Source organism: Atheta coriaria, unplaced genomic scaffold, assembly GCF_025399875.1.
Source record: "Atheta coriaria isolate IRGN ID8LTWV9N9 unplaced genomic scaffold, Caltech_Dcor_3.1 hic_scaffold_10_pilon, whole genome shotgun sequence".
Lineage (NCBI taxonomy): Eukaryota > Metazoa > Arthropoda > Insecta > Coleoptera > Staphylinidae > Dalotia > Dalotia coriaria.
Genome location: NW_027045452.1, coordinates 3,472,240 through 3,494,583, shown reverse-complemented (window position 1 = coordinate 3,494,583; position 22,344 = coordinate 3,472,240). Strand labels below are relative to the sequence as shown.

The following is a 22,344-nucleotide window of genomic DNA, read 5'->3' as shown; positions in this document are numbered from 1 at the left end:
ACACAATTACACAATGCATGTTTCATGTGTTGCCTACATAAAAAAACGAAAGCTGCGAAAGTGAAAATAGGTGATAACTGCTCTCGTTCTCAAACAATTCATGTTATCAGTTGAATAAATACCTTCTTAATGAGTGTGTTATTCAATGATAATTTTATTACTTTCACAGAGTGTTTTTTTATGTAGATTATAGCAAATTCGCGCTTCGGATGAAAATGTTTTAACTTGATCAAGGATAACACTTTTTGTCTTTGATTGGATGCCAGCCATTCCAAAACAATGCCATTGATAGCGATAGCAATAGAGCGCAGCAGACAATCGTGGTTTGAATTAATAATCGAACAAAAACGCCGCGCGCCGCGACGAATCAAAATCTAAGTCAATGCCGATAAATAGCGCAGTGATTTGATTTTTTTCAAAGTGCATCACGCCGCCATCGCCATCACCACTATAAAACTTTACTATAACGTGGTGTGCAGCCACATTTTTGCTACATTTCGTTTAGTGTCACTGTTCGCAGCGGTTAATTGAAGAGTTATCAAAGAAAACTTGAATTTTAAGCGAATTGATATATCTGATCCAGTTAACAAGCACTTTTCAAATAATATTATCAATTGAGTTTATCTACATCAATATTTGATTTCCGGTGATGGTATTAAGTATTTATTATTAAACCATGCAAATTCAAGAAAGCGGTTCATAAGTGTTTTCATCACCGAATTATGTGAGAGATTGTGTAAACAAACGGGAATTCCAGGATTTGTGCTGTAAACGTGAGTAATTATCATACCGTATTTAAATAAACATCAAATATAGAAATATCTACATGTAGTTAAAAATAGACGGAGGAAATTCCGGCCACATGCTTGCACGCACTGTCAACCGAACAAAAAATAGAATAAAAAAGAATTAAAGAGACGCTGTGGTCGTTTGCAACCAGTTTTCTTGCCAAATCGGTTTCGGTGACAAACTGGACTGTGCACGGTAGCTAAACGACTACAAATGTTTTTATATTTTTTGTTTGCGCCAGGTTTATCTGGATTACAACGTTTAGGATCAATTTATGCGGCATTGTTCTATTTCTTTCAAGTAGACCGCAAAAAAAATTAAATAGAAACTGTTTTATATTGTTTTCTATTTGACAGATGTTAAACTTTTATTTTTATTTTTTAAATTAGAAAATATTTCGCGCAGTGACTGAGTTAACATGAAATTTTTATCATATTCTTATATTGATAAAAGTCTATTTTAGATGCAATAAAACATTATTTCAATTAATATTATCTTGTTAATTGTAATAAATTGTTTTTTAAAGATTAAATAATGAGATTTTAACCTATTCTAAAAAAACATTCCGCGTTTGTTTAAAAAATACGCACTTTTGTTATGATAATTTAAGATAAAATAAATTTCAACATTCCTATTCATTAAATAGAGTATATATAATAGATACACTCATGACAACAATAAAAATATTATTATCTGCGCTGGTAATTACATTTTGCACACCGCATCGCCCCCGATAACAATACGATTATGCGAAACGATAGATCAGTGATTTGTTTGATTAACACTGAAACATATTAAACACTTTTATCACCGTGAATGACATGATACTTGTATTTAAAGATTGCAGATCCATAATATGATTGTTCATTCAATTGAGAATGTGCTCCCAGATCACAGGGCTTTGTAAAAGGCAAAACAACGTCGCGAAATTCACAAACAATCGGCGATTAATCGACTACCAAAAGTTGATAGACATTCCGCACATCATCACTTGAACCAGTTGATGCGCGGACCACTTTTATGGAAAAAATAATTAAAATAAAGTGCGTGAACTTTAAACTTGTACAAAAATGATGTCGAAAACGCCAAATTCGCGTTTCTTTCAATACTTCGCATGCTTGGCAGGTAATTATTAAGAATAACTTTAAAACTTACTTTTTTGATTTTTTAAATTTAATTTTATGTGTGCAGCATCAGCGGCTGTGACTTCTTACACCATGTATTCATCGTGGCCCTCACCGACGATTCCAATTTTAACTGGAGATGAAACCCCTTTAGAAAGACCCATGTCTGAGGTAGGTAGACATTAAATTAATATAAAATATGTTACAAATCCGCACTTTTTGTTAAATTCAGGAAGAAGCCTCATGGATGGTGGCCATTTTTATTCTGGCCGGGCTTCCATTAACTGTGGTCCAGCCATATTTAATCAACAAACTCGGCCGAAGGAAAATTCTCTTAGCATCAGGTGTATGCCTTTTTGTTCCGTGGTTAATCATCATATTCGTGAATGATATTGTTATGTTATACATTGCAAGATCTATCGGTGGTTTATGTATTGGGTTTGTCTCTACGGTAAGTAAAATTCTATTAAAACTGATAACTTTTAAAAACAACTGTTTGATTTCTCTATAATTTAGTGCGTGTCATTATATAATGGAGAAGTTGCTGATGATGACATCCGTGGCAAGTTAGGCACATCCTACGCGTTTATGAAACTAGTAGGATCGTTTATCATCCTAGTCGCAGGACCTTTTGTTTCATACACAGTGCTAGCTATTATTTGTGCGATGGTACCAGTGACATTCTTGGCTGTGTTCTTCTTCATGCCTGAATCACCGCATGATCTTGTTAAAAATGGCGATTATGATGGAGCGCGAAAAGTGTTGCAGTTTTTAAGCGGATCTGACGATGATACTTTCATCAAACACAAACTAATGGAGATTGAGCAGTCCGTCAAAGTGCAACTGGAGAACAAGGAAACATTCAAAACCTTTTTCATGGAGAAAAAGTTCCGAAAAGTGATTCTTATCATGGTTGGCATCAAAACTCTTCAACTATTCAGCGGTGGCGTAGCTATTGAAGCCTATCAACAAACTATCATCGATAAATCTCTTAGTGTTGTCTCGCCGGAAATCTCAAGTATTATTTTTGGCGTTATACAATTTCCAGCAGGTGACTTAACCTTTTTTCATATCTAACCTAATTTTATAATCACTTGTTTATCCTTTTTTGTTATTGCAGTATTTTTATCATCATACGTCGTAGATAAATTTGGTCGTCGCCATATTACAATAATATCTGCATTGGGTTGTGCTGTTGCGCTCATCGCTGAAGGAATCTTCTTCTTCATGCAGGATTATCAAAAAGTAAACGTTGATGCAATCGGATGGTTGCCTACCACTGGCATTGTTGTCTTCATTATCGCTTACAACTTCGGCCTGCTTCCACTGCCATACATTCTCTTCGGCGAGTTATTCCCGAGTAACATCAAGAGCACTGCAGTCAGTGTCCTAGCATCATACGGCACCCTGCTCAACTTCACAGTATCCAAAGCCTTTGCACCTATGTCTGCAGAGTTTGGCCTTTACACATCTTTCTGGTTTTTCGCGTTTTTCTGCATCGTAGGCGCAATATTTGTCTATTTCTGCCTTCCCGAAACCAAAGGACGTACATTCGAAGAGATCCAACACGTATTAAAAATTGAGCAGTAGTCATATATAAGATTAAACAAGGGACACACTGTATTTTTGTAAGTTCGATGATACTTTCCATTATTTATTACATTTCACGCTGTTATCGCGCGAAACGGAATGTTGAGTGCCCGCTTGAGTTGCATCAGCGATCAGCGTGATTGCCACACGAGGCCACCGCAATATTTATTTATCTCCGCACTGAGTGCAGTGATCCACGAATTAATAGGAAATTACTCGGCGGAAGAGTATCCATGCGCAACTTCAATAACAAACGAAGACATACATATTGATATTAATTACAATATCCGTATTTCTGCGAGTGCAACTTAATATAATCTTATTTAATTTTTTTTAAAACTTAAAACTAAGCACTCTACTGTATATTTGTATAAAACTATTTCTACCCATACGTTGGTATGTGAATTACTCGGAGTCAGATGCGCTCGACTCAAACTCGCCCACTTCGATTGTGAACTTGTACTCTTGATCGCAGCCAAGATAAGCGTCGCTCATGAAATAAAGGGTATAACCATGATGGCCCGGACTTGGCGCCACAAAGTCCAACTTGACACGCGCCTTTTGCTGTAGTGTAAGCCGTTTGATTGAAAGCAATGAATTGGTTATCGCATCGCCAATCACCACCCACCATCCTTCCTCACGTTTCTAGATTAAACAAATTTAACAAATTCTCAATAACATACTATGTTTAATCAACAAAGGAAGGTAAATATATACCTGTGGATAAAATGGAGCAATAACCGGACCAGTGACTTCATCCTCGCGTTCTAGTTGCACAGCCACGTGTACGGAACTGCCGGAACGAATGTGGTCTTTCTCAAGCACCTCGTAACTCATCTCGATGTTAGGATAGCGATTGCAGAATTTCGCTACGTCCGCCATTTGTGCATCGCTCAACTGCAGAAGTTTAGATCTATCATCATCTTCGAGTTCCATGATATCAAACACTGTATCAACATTCTAAAATTCAGAAAAGTATTTAAAAATTAGTGATTCCTTCAAAGTTATTTGTTTTTACTCATACCTTATCGGTGCAACGCTTAATAATATCATTTGTGAAATGTGGTAATTGTTTCAAGTACGAATCCTTGCTCCACATTGCTTGTGTCACCATCTGAGCCAACTCCATCGCCGCCACCGCCGGTGACAACCAGCCGTTTGAGCTGAGAACATCCACACACGCCTGAATCAACCGAATTGCCTTCGAAAGAACAATTTCCGTATCACCCTGCAACTCGGCACCCAACTGCAGTCTACACAGATGCGCTTGCAGTAATAAATTGGTCTTGATATGCGGATCATTGTATTTCGGCTGACCTCCCGATGAATTTGTCAGTTTATTCGGTAAACGTTGCGACAGGGTACGGAGAAGATTATCTTCATGATGACGCACCGGCAAATCTTCATACTCGGCTGCCGAAGAGATAATCTCCAACAATCCACGGATTTTAGTCTTGCTATTAAGAGACAAACTGAAGAGTTCAATGGTGGTGTAGTTAATATAGTAATACGCTGCAATCATGCCGAGATTGAGTGGTAACGTGTCCATTTCTTCCTCAATACTGATACATTTCGACTGTTCCAAGTCCGAGAGTGTATTCTCAACCAACTCCGAGAGATGATCTGAAAGGTGACGATGTGTGACACCTTGCAGGTTGTAATAGTTGGGGTTTTGTGTGAGTCTACGATAGAGGAATGTCCACGTCAAGTAATCCACAGCGTCCTGCTTGTTCTCAATAGTTTTCGTCACGATTTCCGCGTTAAAATGATCGTGCATTCGATGATCCAAATGACTTTCAACCGGTAGAGAATCATTCAAAAATTTCTTGAAAAAGTCTTTTTTAGAGCTTTGACACATCAACACACATTTTGCATCGTCATCATCTAAAGGTCTATTCGCCCTTCCAACCATTTGAAGTACATCTGTAACAGGGTAGTCTTCATACGCGTGAACCTTACCATTATAGAACTGTGTATCCATAATGATAACCAAATGTGCAAAGATATTTACACCCCAGCATAGATCCCGCGTGACCACTGCTACTTGCACAGCACCAGAGTCAAATAATTGCTCAACTAATCGATGATCACTTGCAGTGAGACCTTCATGCATATATGCAACACCTTGTGATAGAGTCTCCTTCAGGGTCTTATCAGTCATTCTATCTAAGAACGGCTTGATATCTTCCTCTTCTGCGTGGAAGAATCGATTCGGTTGTGACTCTGCAGCGGCATATGTCAACATATCAATAGCTGTAAGCCTCGCTTGTCTCCTGGTAGGAACAAAAATAATCACCGGGCGATGAGTGCTGTACCTTACAATGGCGTTATACACCGGTTTTGACATAGCAATCATTCTCGATGCGTTATGAGTGATATTCAAGCCTTGCACGTGCAATTCCAAGGGAACTGGACGTACACTCGGATGGAAATTGAAGGTGCAATTCGCGTTGCATCCCAACCATTGGGCGACATCTTTATAGTCAGTCAGAGACGAAGACAACGCGACGATTCTAATAGGTTTCTCAATTTGTGAGGAAATGTATCTCATTCTAGAGCAGACAACTTCAATAACTGGTCCGTCCTCACCACCAATCAAATGTAACTCGTCCACGATAAACAAGTTGATGTTTTGTACATTTTTACGTTGTTTCCAACGCCGCGAAAGAATATCCCACTTTTCTGCGGTGGTAATCACCACCTGACCCTTTGCTAAAAGCTTGAGATCTGTGCCTGTTTCTCCTGTGAGAAGAACTACTTTCTTACCGAGTACTTGACCGAATTTATTATGCCAGTCAGCGAATACTAAATCGGCAAGTGCTTCCTCAGGTACAAGATACACACAGCGTCCCTCTGGATTATTCTGGAATAGTCGTAGAATAGCAAATTCAGCAATAGCGGTTTTTCCACTGCCGCTAGGTGCGCCAATGTATACATTATCATCTGAATTATATACCGCGTTAAAAACTTGTGTCTGAATCGGATTGAATTGTGGAAACTTCTCAGTGTACATTGCTTCATACTTGGGATTTCTTAAAGCTGTCACAGGCAATGGCTGTAAATCCAACAACTCTGTAGGTGGAAAGTTCTTCTCCGGTAAAATCAAATGTCTAAATGATACAGGCAGCTGTGTTTCAGCACCAATCCATCTATCTGACACCACTCTAAGGAAATACTGCGGTGGCAAAGGTTCAAACACCGGCACGAAAAACTTAATCAAATGTTCATCCTGTGCAAACTTTGCCTTCAACAGAAAGTACTCACTATGCAGAATCTCCTCTGAATCTACATCCTCAACCAAAATCCAAAACCCTTCCGATGCGCCATGTAGTTTATCATCCCACTGGAAATCCGGTGTAATTGTCAACTCAACTCTAAGCGTAGATCTCGTAATCGGTTGAATATGTGTTGATAGTTCCAACTTTGGAAATTGATGCACATATTTATGAATGGTCTTCCCTAATTTGGGTACTCTGATCAATTCACCAATTTCATTCGGGCCAAGATCATAAAGTCGCTCCCAAGGAAAGTTTTTCTTCTCGATTTTTTTCACGATCTCCTCAGGCATCTTTCTAAACTGCCTCAGAGGAGACATCGACTGCCACATTCTTTTATCAATCATTTTGCACAACGCCAACGTTTTATCCGTGAGTTGTGCCCATCCACGATGCAAAACAATTTCAAAAATAGCACGCATTAAACGAGCGGCTGATTGAGTAACATAAACCATATCGGACATCAATGCAAACCCTTCCAGTTTTAATTGAGAAATGTAAGCTTGCAATAAAACATTTACTTTCGCGCTGGGTTCCTCAATACTTTCCTTGATTGGAATAGGTACACGCTCCATAAGTTTCTGTAATTCAATTTTTTCCTCTTCACGCACCGCAATATTACGAAACTCCCCAGAGAGACTAAACACGCGGAAAAGTTCAATTTCGCTAAGCATCGGTTTCAGAAGTTGGTTATATGTAGACATTGTTTCATGTGTGCAGTAATAATGCGAAGCAATGCGACCGAGTTCAGTAACTTGAAACTGACCAGTTTTACGATCATATTTTATCAGCCCACTGCGATCCAAGTGCAAAGCAGCAGTATGAACAATATCACCACGATGAAACTCTAATAACGGATCATCTTTAGTATGATCATGTGATATACCATACAAAGTAGGTTGCCGAAGCATGCGAATATAGAGATATGAATAACCCAACCAAGTCACAGCATCTTTAACAGTTTGTACTGTCCCGAGCACAATTTCAGCATTCAACATGTCCGGTAACTTCGAAATAAGCTGTGATTCTATAGGCAACTGTTGATTCAGCAACGACAGATAATATTGCAATTCACTGTGGTTGGTGATCAAGATACCTTCACCTTTGGTGTCGTATTGCGGGCGACCAGCACGACCCAACATTTGCAATACATCCAGAGCGCTCAACTCCACCCAGCGACCTTTTTCCGGATTGTAAATCTGCGTACCCTTGATGATTACAGTGTGAGCTGGTAAGTTGACACCCCAAGCTAAAGTTGCAGTCGAAACTAATACTTGAATGTGTCTATCAGCAAACAAATCTTCAACAAGAGTACGATCCACTCTAGTCATACCAGCGTGATGAATAGCAAACCCATATGGTAACAGATCTTTCAGCTCTTGATTTTTTACCTGTTCTGCTTCCGTTCTTAACACCTCCATGGATGCTGATCCTTCTCGCAAAAACTGTCCTAAAGTATCTTTTTCTAAACACATGTCTCTTATTGCCCGCGCGGTTTTTCCGGTTTCTTTACGTGAATGCACAAAAATCAACACTTGATTCTTACCGGCATGCTCCATGGTTTTCTCGTAGACAATCTCATTCATTACCTGGTATCTCTTCAAGGCTTTCTTTTCTGTAACGCCTATGTACTGTTGTTCCAAAGCAACCGGTCTGTAACTGTTATCAAAGTGAAACAGGCCAGTCTCCGGTTTAATACGAAGGAAAGTAGCAACATCTTGATAATTCGGAAGTGTAGCAGATAAACCTACTAAACGTACATCTTCCTGTGTTGCTTCAATCATACGAATCGTACGCGCGACCAAAGCTTCCAGCACCGGGCCTCGTTCATCATGCAACAAATGAATTTCATCGATGATGATCAATCTTACAAGTGAAGTAAAAGTTTTCTCTCCACCTTTACGAGTAATAATATCCCACTTTTCAGGAGTGCAGACAATTACTTGCGTATCTGCAATCTGTTCTCTTGTCAGCTGATGATCACCAGTCAATTCAGAAACAGTCAAATTATAACTAGCAAGACGTTTGCCAAAGTTTCCAACCATTTCCTGTACTAATGACCGCATGGGCGCGACGTAAATAATTTTAAACTCATCCGCGTTGATTGTACCATCATCATTAATGTGTTTGCCAATCTCACGCATCATAGTCAACAGCGCTACATTGGTTTTACCCGCACCAGTCGGCGCACAAAGCAATAGATTCTCATCGGAGTCCAGTGCAGTTTTACACAGCCTGCTCTGAATGCGATTCAATGTTCTAAAACCATCGAAAACAGGTTGGACGTATTTTGGCAGCTCATCGATTGGTTTTAATTTTTCAGTGTCTGCAAATGGTTTGGGTTTCAACGCTGGGACGTGTACTTCTTCGTATCCTTTGCGTTGTTTTCGGAATGAACCATCAGGTAGTTGACATCGTTTGTTCGCCATGAAATGGCTGCCTTGCGCGAAGACTAAATCTTCAAAATCTATTACTTGTCGGGAACCAGGGACATTCCCACCGGCGCCCATATCGCTGTCATTTGCTGTGCTTTTACGGTTTGATGACCGCGCTCCGGCATCGCCATCATCGTCATCATCATCTTTACCGGTGTCCAAAACTTTTAGAATTTTGGATAGACTACTGTCCTCTACCATTTGTTCGCGTATTTTTTGTCTTTCTGATTCACTTTGTGACTTTGCTAACATCGTGCAGTATAAAATCATTTGTCTGTGTTTCTTCAATTGTTTGATGAAATCAAAACAATCGTAACCCAAGAGTAAGACAAGTTGATTCTCACACTCTCTATCATCATTAGCATCTTTTAAAACAGTCAAAACTTCATTTGCTTTTGCATGTGACACCATGGCATCATCATAGATTTTAGACAATCTTCGCTGTAGCCAATATGCGTCGATATCCAACGGATGGAGCGGTTTTTCCTTCTTCATCTCTTCAACACCACCTAAATTTTCTGCATGGATAGCTCCATCTTCTCTTGCTTCCTCACCTTCCTCCTCATCTAATTCTTCCCTGACTTCACCAAACATATCTTCATCATCTTCCTCTTCAGACTCTTCAAATTGTACATTGATCCCATACTGCTCATCAATATTATCATCGCCTGTGTTAGCGGTTTTTGTGTCATCACTGCCAAAATCAGTGATCTTCTTACCCAGATTCACTAATAATGCAAAACGTTCATCTGCAATATTACCGATCAAAGATTCCGCTTCCTTTTTCTTCTCGCGTTCCTTCAACCGGTCATTCTTTAACACTGTGAGTACCTCATCAGCAGCACCACAGAGAATGTCCCTTGGTTGATCACCAAGTGCTTCCTGTAGAAAACTCAGTAGAACTTCATAAGTCTGGCGAGTTTCCTGTGTTTTAGGACGATAAAGAATGCCAACCATTTCATCGACACCTTCAGATAAAAGCGTAGCGCCCTTCATGCGTGTGAAATCATATTGTGCCTCATCGCGCTTCTGACGCTTCACTTTACGTTCTTCTGCCTTGCCGGGTCGTGTACGCTGAGCGCGATCACCCATTCGTGTCCCCAGGAGTTTGCCCGAAAGGGACATGACCTCGCCGGTGGCTTCATCGCGACTTCTACGCTCGATAAGACGGACATCGGCTTGTAGGACCAAATTTGAATTCTGGAAACAGACGCAAAATGTATAATCATAACCTGGAAATATAACGCAAGCAATACGTTATGTTTCAAAAGACTACTAAAACTTTTCTAGAGTTGATATAATATTATAATGATACAATACGTTTAAATTGATGATATTTTAATTAATTATTGAGTACTTACCGCTTTATATTCATATTGAAGTTGCCGCGCCGCAGCATCCGCCATGGTGAATGAAGAAAACACCACCGAACACTAAACAAACTTTAACCTACAAATTGTCAAGCGACATCGTTTTTCGACGTTTCTTTCCAGGACCGTACTATTGGATAAAAGCTATGAATAGTTCTGTACTCTACAGAATTCAAACTTTAGAACTCAAACAATTGCTTCAACATTGAGAGAATTTTGTAATTAAATATTTCTTTAATCAAAAAAACACACGGATAAAGTCTTCCTAATGTTCTAGTTGTAAATTAGAAACTTTTTTGTAAAAAATAAAACGCGTATTTTTTTTAAGTGAAAAGTTTTTCCCTGTGTTGGGCAAATTTTTGCCTACAGAAATAAATGAATAATTAACATTTCTATCTAAATTTGAGTATGTTTAGGCCTCTATTAAATTGTTTTTTAATCTTTTTTCGTTTGTAAACACTCGTATCATGACCTTTAAAACGTGTTATCGCTTTAATAAGCAGATAAACTTGTTCTCGCGCAAAACAGCCGTACACCGCGTTACTTAACATTTACTGCGCCCACTTAACGTATCACTTCGCTTTTATTAATCAGTGTGTAAAATGCAGCACGGAGACGGAGTTAGACTCGACAAGCAGAAAATAGTTGCGGCTTTCAACAAGATGGACTTTGGAGAAGCTGTCCAGAACACAGATTTAGCTAAAGTAACTTACTCAGTACATACACATGTATGAAGCTGTAATTTGTGTTTTGTTTTAGGAGTGGCTGCAGAAACACACAATCAATTTGGAAGCACCACTTGAAAGCAAACTTTTAACTTCAATTGCGCCTGTGAAAGAATTCAGTGATCTTGTTACTAAATTCAGATTTTTCAAAGAGTAAGTGCATTTTATATTGTTTGTAGCATATAATACAATGATATTTTTAGGATTGTTGCTGAATTAAAGAAAAATATTCAACTCATAGCACAATTGGAAGTGCTAATCAGAGGCTTTACCTACAAAGATGCCATTAAATCAATTACTTTATTCTTGGATTACTTGTCTTTTTATTCAACACAGAAATCCTACAAATCATCATCGAAGCTGTTGAATGCGATTCCTGAAAATATAAGTTTATCTTATGTTGGTTATCACATTGGCAAAAATGATTGCTTTAATAATAATACCACTTTATTTGTTGACCAAAAATTGGCTATTATTCTAGTAGCAGTGAAAGACATTATATCTAAACAATGGTAAATAACCACACGATACTTATTGCCATATGTTTGTTAAAAACATTTATCACATTGCAGTGCACAATATCAAGTAGATTTTGGCATTGCGTATAAAACAGACAATTCACTGCCGGTTTTAAGTGGACGCACTCCAGTCCTGGTATTTAACGGGGCTGATTTGGATTCTGCCTGTGAATCAATTGTAAATGCAACTTATTCTGACCAAGGAATAATGCCGTGGTCAGTGAATATTGTGCTTGTACAAGAAAACATCCTCGACGAAGTTGTCGCCAAGTTAAAACACCGTATGAGTCAGATAAAACTAGGAAAGAGTGATGACCAACAGGTAGATTTCAGTGTGCCGGTACTCCTAGGAGATTATCAAGCGAAATTGGCGGAAACCATTGCTGCAGCAGCTGCAAAAGGAATCGAAGTGTTCCAAACCGAAAACACGGCCTTGTTTGTCGGTGGTAAAGTGTTCAATAATACTGTATTGCAAGCGAGTGAGCCACGAATTCCGTTTTTGAATGTGCTTGCATTCAGAAGCATGAAAGAAGCAGCTGTTTTGTGCAATAATCAACAGCAAACATTCGCAGCAAGTGTCTGGGCTAACGATGTTGGACTAGTACATGAATTAGTACACAGTCTTAATGTCACCACAGTATGGGTGAATACACATGGGGTTTTCCATCCGAAGGTACCATTTTGTTTTGATAAATTTGAAGACACAAAGTTTCTGTCAAGTTATGAGGATTCGAAAGAGTCTTATAAAAAGTCATCGGTTATGCAACCAGCGTGGGCAAAGAAAAGTGAACAGGAGCGCATTAATACTCTGCAAAATATGGCGATTGAATTAACAAGCAAATTGGATAAAAAGTAAATATCGAATATATCAATAATATCAATTAACTGTTACATTATAAATATTTTTTCAGGAATGACTTACAACTGAAGGCTTTAGAACAGTTTTTGGTGATGCCTGCATTTTCAAATGTACAAGTTTATGGTTTACATGAATTGAAACAATTCAAGGAAGCGGTCGGAGTTGTTTTTATTAACAAAAACGGCGAATTTAAAGCGAATTTAGAGAAAGCGATCATTGCGCTATCTGCTGGCAATGGCGTCATTTTCCACCTTCATGAAAACGATTATGCAACTTATAATACATTGTTTAAGGATGTATCTGATGCTCTTTCAGGACTCTTCCAGCTCGTGAAGTCTGATATAAAGTTCGATTACGGTTCAGGCACGGAAATGTATTATAAACACGTTTGGACTGCAATTGGCGACAACTACGTTTGATTTGCATTTTAGGTTATAAATTTCACCGTAAAAAAGTGTCGCGTTTATAGATGTAATAAATATTATTGTCATTATTATTTTGGAATATCAGATAACGAACACCACAACAAAATGTGCACCTGTAACGCCTTGAAATATTTAAGCAATTTGTTTGCGCGATAATGCAAGAATGCAGGTCTATATCACCGCAAATATAAAGCCAATTATTCCATTCCATTGCGTGCTAATTGAACTTACATTACAGTGAAGAAAATGAAAGCGTTTACGGTGCCACTATTACTTCTTTCCGTGTGTTTATATCCGTGTTATGGTGCAAGAATATTAGCCGTCATCGCTGTACCATCCTACAGTCATCAAGTTTTCTTCCGGCCATTATGGCGTGAATACCTCGCGCGTGGTCACGAATTGACACTGATAACCACTGATCCAATGTCATCGGAAGATCACCATCCAAACCTGCGACAAATTGACGTTAGTATGGTCTATGATAACGCCGAAGCAACTTTTGACCACGTCATGAATCTCCGCAGTGACAAATTCGCAGAAGTTAACTTTCTGTTTGAGTATGTACTGAATGCGACACGTAGGGAACTTATGCAACCAGACGTACACGATTTGCTTATGAATAAGTCGCATGAATTTGATCTGTTGATTATTGAAGATATTGCTCCGGAAATGTACGTTTTTAAGCATCGGTTTGACGTGCCTTGTATTGCTGTGGCGTCATTTGATGTTCCACCATGGACGCATGAGTTTATTGGTAATCCAGTGCATCCTTTGATTTATCCCACGGCGATCATCCCCATTAATAATCTACATGACGGTGTGATAAAAAGATTCGTGATTGTTTTGTTTGATTTTATTGTTCGCAAATATTATGAATATTATCTGATTGCAAGGATGGATCATATGATAAGTGAAACATTACCCGGGAATTATCCTAGTGTTTTGGAGCTGCAACAACGCGCGGACATGTTGTTTACTAATGCAAATCCTGTTTTTTCATGCGTGCGGCCATTTACGCAAACTACGGTGTCTTTAGCTGGAGGATTTCATACAAATCGAGCTCAAAACATATCAAAAGTAAAATTTATACATTTACTGAGTTTTTATATTTTAAATTCATTTTTTCAGGATTTGCTCACGTTTTTAGACGACTCTTCCGAAGGTGTTATATATTTTAGTTTGGGAACTAATGTTAAAAGTAAATTACTTTCTAAAAAACTTAGAAATATCTTTCTTGATGCATTCCGTCAATTACCTTATAAAATTTTATGGAAATTTGAGTTGGATTCACTGGAAAATCAACCGGAAAACGTAAAAATCATCAAGTGGTGTCCCCAGCAAGCAGTTTTACGCCATAAAAACATAAAAGCATTCATCAGTCAAGGCGGGTTGCAGTCCCTGGAGGAATCTTTACTTTCAGGAGTTCCGGTTGTAACAATTCCCTTCTTTTTTGATCAGGAAGGCAATGCAAAGCAGGTGATTGCAAGTGGGATTGGTGTGGAGTTAATGTACGAAACGCTTACCGTCGCGGAACTGAAGGCGGCCATTTTGGAAGTGATATTAAATGCCAAATACCGAAATATGGCACGGAAACACGCGGAATTTATTATGGACAGACCAATGACGCCATTGCAAGATGCCATTTGGCATACTGAGTATTTATTAAGACACGGGAATGTTAAACATTTGAAGATTGCTTCTATTCCGTTTTATCAGTATTATTATCTTGATTTGATGGCAATTACGCTGTGTGTTTTATGTTTGTTCATGTATATTACATATTTTCTCATCAAAACTATGATAGGCAACTTAAATAACAATCAAAAAATTTCCAAAAGAAAAATTCAATAAAAAACGCATAAAAATCACGTTTGCTTATTTTAAGATTTTGTTTTTGCTCTAATAATGACATAAAATGAGTGAAATTATTCGACTTTGGTTGCAAAACCTTTTGGGGCTTCTTTTTGAAGATCAATTATGGCACGAAGACCGTGGTGGAGGCGTTCTTGCTACTCTTCTCAATTCCTACACTCTTCTAACAGACGAACAGATGAAAATCATATTATCAAAACAGGGTGAGCTTTACTGGCCTACATTGGAAGTGATGCGTTTGGTTATCACCGGACTAGGAATCAATTTAGACAAAGAAGAATATCAAAATGTGTTGGATGCAAAAGGCACCTCAGTCAACAAATTGTTTTACGAGTTGTATATGATCCTTCAAGGCAGAGATTCAACAGATATTATCTTATCAAGAAAACTTAAGGATCCTGTCAAATTATCCAGATTTTCTGTTTCTTCTCATGATGAAGTCAATGAAATCTCCGAAGATATTGAAGTAACTCGATTTGACAACCCGCTGGCAGCAACATTCACCAATAATCAAGCTGTTATTGTCTATCATATTGATAAATATCTAGAACTCATGGAAAAATGCAAGAAAAATCGTGAGGATTACCTCAGATACTTTGAAAACAAAGATTCTGCTTCCCCTGTGCGAAAAATGGACCTTTTACGGTCCAAAAATGAATTATCTACAAATATTGACAAAGATATTGATATTGCAGAGTTACCTTTAGATGCAGAAAGTTTAAATCAGTCTATGAGTGAATTAATGCATGAAAAAACACGTGCGGTTAACTTAGGTTGTATTAAACCAGATGAAAAAATCTCCAAGAATATCATAACCTCAATTCAGAATAAATCACGCAAAATGAATCAAAATCGCGAGTTACGTGACACATTACGGAAGAAAATATTGAAAGACCTTTGGGATAAACTGATGGAGGAACAAGAAGATTATTTCAAGCATGATTTCATGGATAAATTACAGCAACAAAGCATGTACGAGCAGAAAATCACAACGTGTTTGATGAATGTGCGAGAAAAACGACATGAAATCCTCGAGCAGAAGAGAGAAATGATGGAATATATTCGTGATCAACACGAGGAAGCAATGTATAGTGAGATATTAGGTGAAGAGAGCAAAGAAAGCCAAGAACGATTCAAATATTACAAGGAAAAGACAAAAAAACAAGAATTACACGAAAAAATGTACAAAAAGAAAATGGAACGTGCGAAAGCCCAGGCTGAACAGGAAGTCGATAATATTATGAAAGATATTCTGGATATAGCGTTTTATAACATCGATTACAAAGCGAATAATTGTGAGCCTGTACCAAGAAGAAAACGTGATGATTTAGCACGGTTATTCATTGCACAACAACCCATCTTTGATGTACTTCAAGATGTCTCTGATATTATCTCTTCGGAACCATATTCTTCTAGTATGACAAATGAAGATGAAGAAGATGAAGTTGAACCTATAACTGTTCTGGAACTAGACAGGCAAAACGCAATGGATGAGTTGACTTTTGAAGATTACACGAATTACAAATGGCCGTGGGATTACAACTCATGGATGGAATACAAAGAGAACACAGAAATGATTCTTGGATTGAATGTGATCGGACATGTAGTCAATCGTATTCTATCAGCGAATAATTCCAGGAATTCAGTTTTGAATATGCCAGCAATACCAAAAACAAACATTGCTGTTTGTTTAGACGGGTTGCATAACTTGGAGTATATACCAGCATTGGAACAACTTCTACAAGCGCGTAAAGTGAAGATTATTCAAATGACAGATGCATTTGAATATTGTCTTAATGTGTTTAAGAAAGAGTCAACTGAGGAGTACTTTGATGGTGTGTTTGATAAAGCTACAGAAGAAGGATTAAAAGTGATTGATAAAGAAAAGAAAGGTGCGAATAAAAAGTCGGTAAAGAAGGGATCCAAACAATTAGTTAAAAGTTTGGATAAAGAAGAGAAAAAACAAAAGAAAGTAAAATCTGTTGATGATGAACCACCGGCATTGCCTGCTTTTGAAGATAAAATAAATCAAACACCAAATTTATTTCCTAAAGATGAAGTTGTGTTGAGTGATGCTGGTAATGTCGGTAAAACATTGTTTGAGGTTATGAACCTAGGTGGCGCTCCATGTGAATCTCTCAACGCAGCTGCTTTCGTTGAATATTTGAAGAGTTTAAATTTTAACGAAATAGAAGGATGGGCTTTGATTAATTATCCACAGACAATTCAACAGGCGATTATTTTAGAAGAAACTTTATCTGGTAAAAGAATACCTGTTGAATTATCACAATTTCCCACGGATAAAATCTCTGATTTGGTTAATATTGAAAATCATCCAGGTTTACCTGATTCCACAAAAGACAGGAAAAAATCTAAGTTGTTTACGAATTCCCCTGGGTCTCTTGATGATGATTTAGACTATGATACTTTTCTCACTGCTTTTATAGAATTGAGAACTGCTGGTAAAGATGATCCTGATGAGAAAGCTTACGAATGTTTCAAGTCACCGGAAAATACAGTTGCGTTATGTCAGTTTTATCAAAACCAAGGATGTAAATATACACTGGTTTATGAAACCATTGATTTTTCTACAATTAAACATTTAGGAAAGTTGATTCTGGGTGATTATTCAATGCCACCGAAAGATTCAGTCACTTTATTCACTGATACAGTGCATTATGTTGAAGCTAACTTTGACGAAATCGTCACAATTCCCACTACAACTACAAATGTAATCAAAGAAGGTGAGAAGAAAAAGAAAAAGAGTACAACTACAAAATCAGAAGCAAAACAAGAAAAATCCACCAGAGGCTCAAAAGAAACGAAAAAAAGTTCTAAACCCAAAGAGAAAAAAGCAAAAGTTGATGAAAAAGCCAAAAAATCAAAAAAGACAAACAAAGAAGCACCGGAAACTGTTGTGGACATGGAAGATGAAGAAACACAAATACCTACTCCACTTCCCGAACCGGAAGAAGTTGAAGAACCTTATCAATCACCTGCGCTTCCAGGTGAGGCTCATTGGAAGTACCATGATTTACCAATTGTGGCTTATTATGAAAATGCATTAGCAACTCTTTGGGAGAACATTGAAGCTATCTACATCAATGATATGATGCAGTTGTTTTTCCGTCGGAGAATCATCATGGATGCCTTGATGCCGTATAATTTTTACGTGAAGAAAAACTTATTAGAGTTTATTGCGCGTCCGGATACTAAACAATCTTACCTTACTGATTTTCAATTGATTTATAATGAGTTTGAAGATGATATGAGAGAAGATGATGAAGTGAAAGCGGAACTACACATGCGCATTGAAGAATTTCGTGAGAAACTTTGGAAGATTTGCGATGCGCGAATGATGGAAAATGAAGCTGAACGAGTACGAATTGTAAAAGAAAATTGGGTGACTACTCAATTAATGGAATTGTGTAATATTTACATATCTTTTCTTCAGTTGGAATTGGATAGATCAACTGACACGTGTTTGATGTTGGTGGATTATTATACAGCGATGATTACTGGGTTGCCTAACTTAAATGTTCAAATAGAAAAAATCAAATTGAATATTATTCCTCTTCCTGAGAATATTGAAGATATGGATCATATTGCACCGTTTGTGGAGTTTACTGAAAAAGCATTGCAAACACAGAAGAAAACTGATTTTACAAACGTCAAAAATAATCCATATGTAAATAAACTTAAGGTTACTTTAGACAATGGATTTAAAAACTTAGAAAACATTTTCAATGAGTGTATGAAGATTTATAACGATTTAGAAGCAAAGTTTAATCCTAAAAATGGCACAAACAAAAAGAAAAAGACTGATAAATCAACTAATAAGAAGAATACCGGAAGTGATACACAAATTATTGAACCAGATGAAGATGTCAAAAATTATTCTTCAGAAATTCTCCGAGAATTCCAAGTTGCTTTTATGGGTGAATACTACAGATGTAAATTACGATTTGAAATCTTACATCATGCATTCCAGGAAGAAATACAAGATATGTTAGAGAAAGGTAACAACAGTTTCAACACCCTGTATAAATTCATTGAAGAACGTTACAAAGGAGAAATCCGTGCCGTGGAACAAGCCACAACGTTATTAAAACGTGCTGTTGAAGAAGAAATCGCTATTCAACCGGAAATGCTACTAGAAAACGACAAATTCTTTGTAAAATTAGGTTCTCTTATGTATGAATCACCTCTGCCTGATGAAGATGATCTGCCTATTCGGGAACCTGATAATGACGAGTTGTTTAACATTTCGCAATTAACGAGAATTGCTGATGTCCTCTTCCGATTAGCTCCAAAGGGAATTATTCCTACAAAAGCTTTTACTTTTCTTCTACAAGAATTTTTAGTTTATCGCGGGGAAGATGGCCTGGAAGACTACGTCCCCAAAATATGGAAGAAACTACCACCGTATAAAGTCCAACGTTTAATTACAGAAATATTCGGAGATACAGAATATCTTGACTGGAAAGATTTCATCATTTACTGTTTGAATATTCGATTTCCTACTGAGAAGGAAGTGCTTGAAATACGCCAACAATTTCGCAGTTTGGATCCGGATATGACTGAATTGATTCATGATCATCAATATGGATTGATACAGTTTTGGTTTGAAGAAGATATTATGCAACCTAGGTTGAAAAACTTACGTGAATTGCTTTTTAAGTTGTTTTGTGTTGGTTCGCGTCTCAACTACACAGCTTTACTGTTAGTTTTCTGTAAAGATGCTGATCCTATTATAGGATTGGTGAAAGCTATTGAAGTATCAATAGGGAAGTTAATAATGCATAATGAAGAACAAGGTTCTTTGCGGTATGCAAAAAGTTTGAAACAAATCATGGCGCGTGAGTTAGACACTATCTCAAAACAAAATAATCGTGCTGAGAGTATTTCACAAGCAGTGATTGACAAATTGATTGATGATACTATACATTGTACAAATAGTGTTGTATTGGAGGCGTTGGACAATGACGATGCATCTCCATTATGCTCACATGATATTGTACAATATTTAAATGAATCACGAATATCTTCTACAAAATATGAAGAAAATGGTTTTGAGAAACCTACCTCGTCGGTGAGTGACTACGAATACGCCGGGGATACCAGTGTGGACACTTCAGGATCACAAGCACACATAGCAAGAGAACCAATTGAATATCAAGTCAGTTTTGACGTGCTCATCAATATTTTCACAGTGATGATTCCCTGGTTGCATAAAGTCAGATCGTTCGGTGAGATGACATTTCACGAACGCTTCGCCATGTTATACAACTCTTTGATCAACGAAGACATACGGGTTGCCTACATTTATCAGATTTTGATCCACACTGATTTCCTAGCGATGTTTATGAAATTTTACAAGTTTTACGATCGGCGTTTAGTGGACATTGTCAGACATTTGTTGGAGTCTGATTAGTTAGATGTAAAATCAACAAATCATTGTTCTTCCTTAACATTAAACTTAAAATGAACTAAATCCTTGATGCCGCCCTCGATGACATCGCCGTGTACAACTGGACCCATGCCAGGTGGACTTCCGGTAAGAATCATGTCGTTGGGTTCTAATGTCATGAATTTTGACGCGTAGCTGATCAATTCAGGTACGGTGAAGGTGAGGTCATTGGTGTTTCCAGCTTGTTTCTGGACACCGTTGACATCGCACCAAAGATTCACATCATGCGGATTGGGAATTTCGTCTTTTTTTATCAATCTGCTTACTGGGCAGGCGGTGTCAAAGCCTTTCCCCATAGTCCAGGGCCATCCTTTTGACCTTGCAACGCCCTTGAAAACAAAATATGTGACTTGAAATCAAAATTTTGTTTGTTTAACACTTAATGAACGTGAGATTATTTCAGAGCAGATAATTACCAATTCAGAAGTTGATGTCATATCCAACGCGACACAATATCCGCCGACGTAATCCATCGCTGATGTTTCATCTACATTTTTGCAATGTTTGCCGATTATGATTCCAAGTTCTACTTCTTCGTTTACTTTCCAACCTTTTGGAATCTGACAGAAAAAAAAAACACTAAATAATAAAACAAGTTTATACTTTTGTGTTAGAATTATCTTACGATGATATCTTGTCCTTCCACAATGTAACTTGTTGTTGGTTTAAGAAAAAGCACAGGATCTTTGGGTTTTTCTACTTTTTGAAGAGCCAACAATGAACTAAAACAGAATACAACAATCAGGGACCGTTTTACCTTTTTGTTTACATATAAATAATAACTTACTTGTAATTGGCAGCGGCAGCGACAATCTTCTTGCCGGCCTTTACAAAATTCACCAGATTCGAACTCATCTCGGAATCAGGCATGGCGGCCGGCGACGCAGGAGCAAATGTGCGCCATGATACTCGGCGCTTTTCAAACTTTCCGTATCAAAACACGAGTTATCTCGTTTGAGTGATGTAACTGAGCGCGTGATTATACTCGACTAGTTTATCAAATATACCTCTATGCAGTTGTGAGCGTGGTCGGTTTTGCACTGCGTTAAAGATTAAAGATCATCATTCAATCCAAACCTTTATTTTTAGTCAAATAGAATCAGGTCACAGACACATCTCAAATTTAAGCGTGTGTTAATGTATTAGACATGTTATAAGCAATTAATAACGTGTGCAATTGGGTAATTTTAGTATTTCATAGCAAAATGTATATTTTTGTGGTTGTAGGAAAAGATTCAAGAGTAAATATTGAAATTTAATTTAATTTCATGTATGTAGCGCCATCTAGGCAACACATTGCATACTATTCTAAGAAGTTACTTGGATTGCCGCAAATAGCACAGGTGGCGCTGTTTTAAAGATCTCCGTGGTTATTTCATTGCATAAAACAAAATAAAATTGGTTTTCTGCGAATAATATTAAACAAACAAAGACAATATTAAATAATTAACAACAATCGCAACAAATTGTTATATAAAATGTAATTATATTGTGATTGATTAAAGTTCAAGTGTAGTAAAAGTAATAATTTCCCAAAAGTAATCAATTTAGATTATTTTCTATCATTTCAGGTGTTAGTTAACACTTAAAAGTTTATCGTGATAAAATATTTAGCCGTACGTACAGAGATTCCTGCGTGGTTGTAGTGACGTCAAACCGTTCACAACTAGAAGCGCTAGAAGAATACACCAAAAGTGTCAGGCGAGCCAATCCAGCCAGTCATATTCACTTCGATAGCAACGCGTCATCCTAGTGATTATATTCATTCCGCCAAGTGTAAAAACGTACACAACTGCCTTGGTTGTACTCGCAGTCGAACGTTCTCGAAATCAAAACGCGTATACAACGCGCGTTTGTTATCTACTGCTACGAGTTGTATCGGGACTGGGGGA

At 37.6% G+C, this 22,344-nt stretch overlaps 6 protein-coding genes across 6 annotated transcripts; 4 read left to right on the top strand and 2 right to left on the bottom strand.

Annotated features, from left to right (window-relative positions):
• The first annotated feature begins 1,243 nt into the window (after positions 1-1,243).
• On the top strand, positions 1,244-4,054 carry LOC135800206 (facilitated trehalose transporter Tret1-like). Its single transcript, XM_065313368.1, has 5 exons — positions 1,244-1,914; positions 1,981-2,084; positions 2,146-2,364; positions 2,430-2,964; positions 3,034-4,054. The coding sequence occupies exons 1-5, from the start codon at positions 1,860-1,862 to the stop codon at positions 3,501-3,503; spliced, it is 1,383 nt and encodes a 460-aa protein (XP_065169440.1). The 5' UTR covers positions 1,244-1,859; the 3' UTR covers positions 3,504-4,054.
• On the bottom strand, positions 3,812-10,723 carry Brr2 (U5 small nuclear ribonucleoprotein l(3)72Ab). Its single transcript, XM_065313367.1, has 4 exons — positions 10,575-10,723; positions 4,528-10,413; positions 4,221-4,463; positions 3,812-4,148 (listed from the first exon to the last, which is right to left on the bottom strand). Exons 1-4 carry the CDS (start codon positions 10,617-10,619, stop codon positions 3,909-3,911), a joined length of 6,414 nt encoding a protein of 2,137 aa, XP_065169439.1. The 5' UTR covers positions 10,620-10,723; the 3' UTR covers positions 3,812-3,908.
• Positions 10,724-10,964: 241 nt separating this feature from the next.
• Positions 10,965-13,181, top strand: LOC135800407 (uncharacterized). Its single transcript, XM_065313636.1, has 5 exons — positions 10,965-11,287; positions 11,343-11,461; positions 11,512-11,820; positions 11,881-12,678; positions 12,738-13,181. The coding sequence occupies exons 1-5, from the start codon at positions 11,186-11,188 to the stop codon at positions 13,102-13,104; spliced, it is 1,695 nt and encodes a 564-aa protein (XP_065169708.1). The 5' UTR covers positions 10,965-11,185; the 3' UTR covers positions 13,105-13,181.
• Positions 13,182-13,262: 81 nt separating this feature from the next.
• LOC135800409 (UDP-glycosyltransferase UGT5-like) lies at positions 13,263-14,978 on the top strand. The gene is made up of 2 exons (XM_065313637.1): positions 13,263-14,187; positions 14,239-14,978. Exons 1-2 carry the CDS (start codon positions 13,357-13,359, stop codon positions 14,959-14,961), a joined length of 1,554 nt encoding a protein of 517 aa, XP_065169709.1. The 5' UTR covers positions 13,263-13,356; the 3' UTR covers positions 14,962-14,978.
• Positions 14,968-20,476, top strand: LOC135800405 (sperm flagellar protein 2-like). Its single transcript, XM_065313632.1, has one exon. The coding sequence runs from the start codon at positions 15,026-15,028 to the stop codon at positions 20,414-20,416; it is 5,391 nt and encodes a 1,796-aa protein (XP_065169704.1). The 5' UTR covers positions 14,968-15,025; the 3' UTR covers positions 20,417-20,476.
• LOC135800414 (acylpyruvase FAHD1, mitochondrial) lies at positions 20,329-22,214 on the bottom strand. The gene is made up of 5 exons (XM_065313646.1): positions 22,077-22,214; positions 21,240-21,492; positions 21,078-21,174; positions 20,869-21,012; positions 20,329-20,781 (listed from the first exon to the last, which is right to left on the bottom strand). The coding sequence occupies exons 2-5, from the start codon at positions 21,320-21,322 to the stop codon at positions 20,437-20,439; spliced, it is 669 nt and encodes a 222-aa protein (XP_065169718.1). The 5' UTR covers positions 21,323-21,492; positions 22,077-22,214; the 3' UTR covers positions 20,329-20,436.
• Between the last annotated feature and the right edge of the window lie 130 nt (positions 22,215-22,344).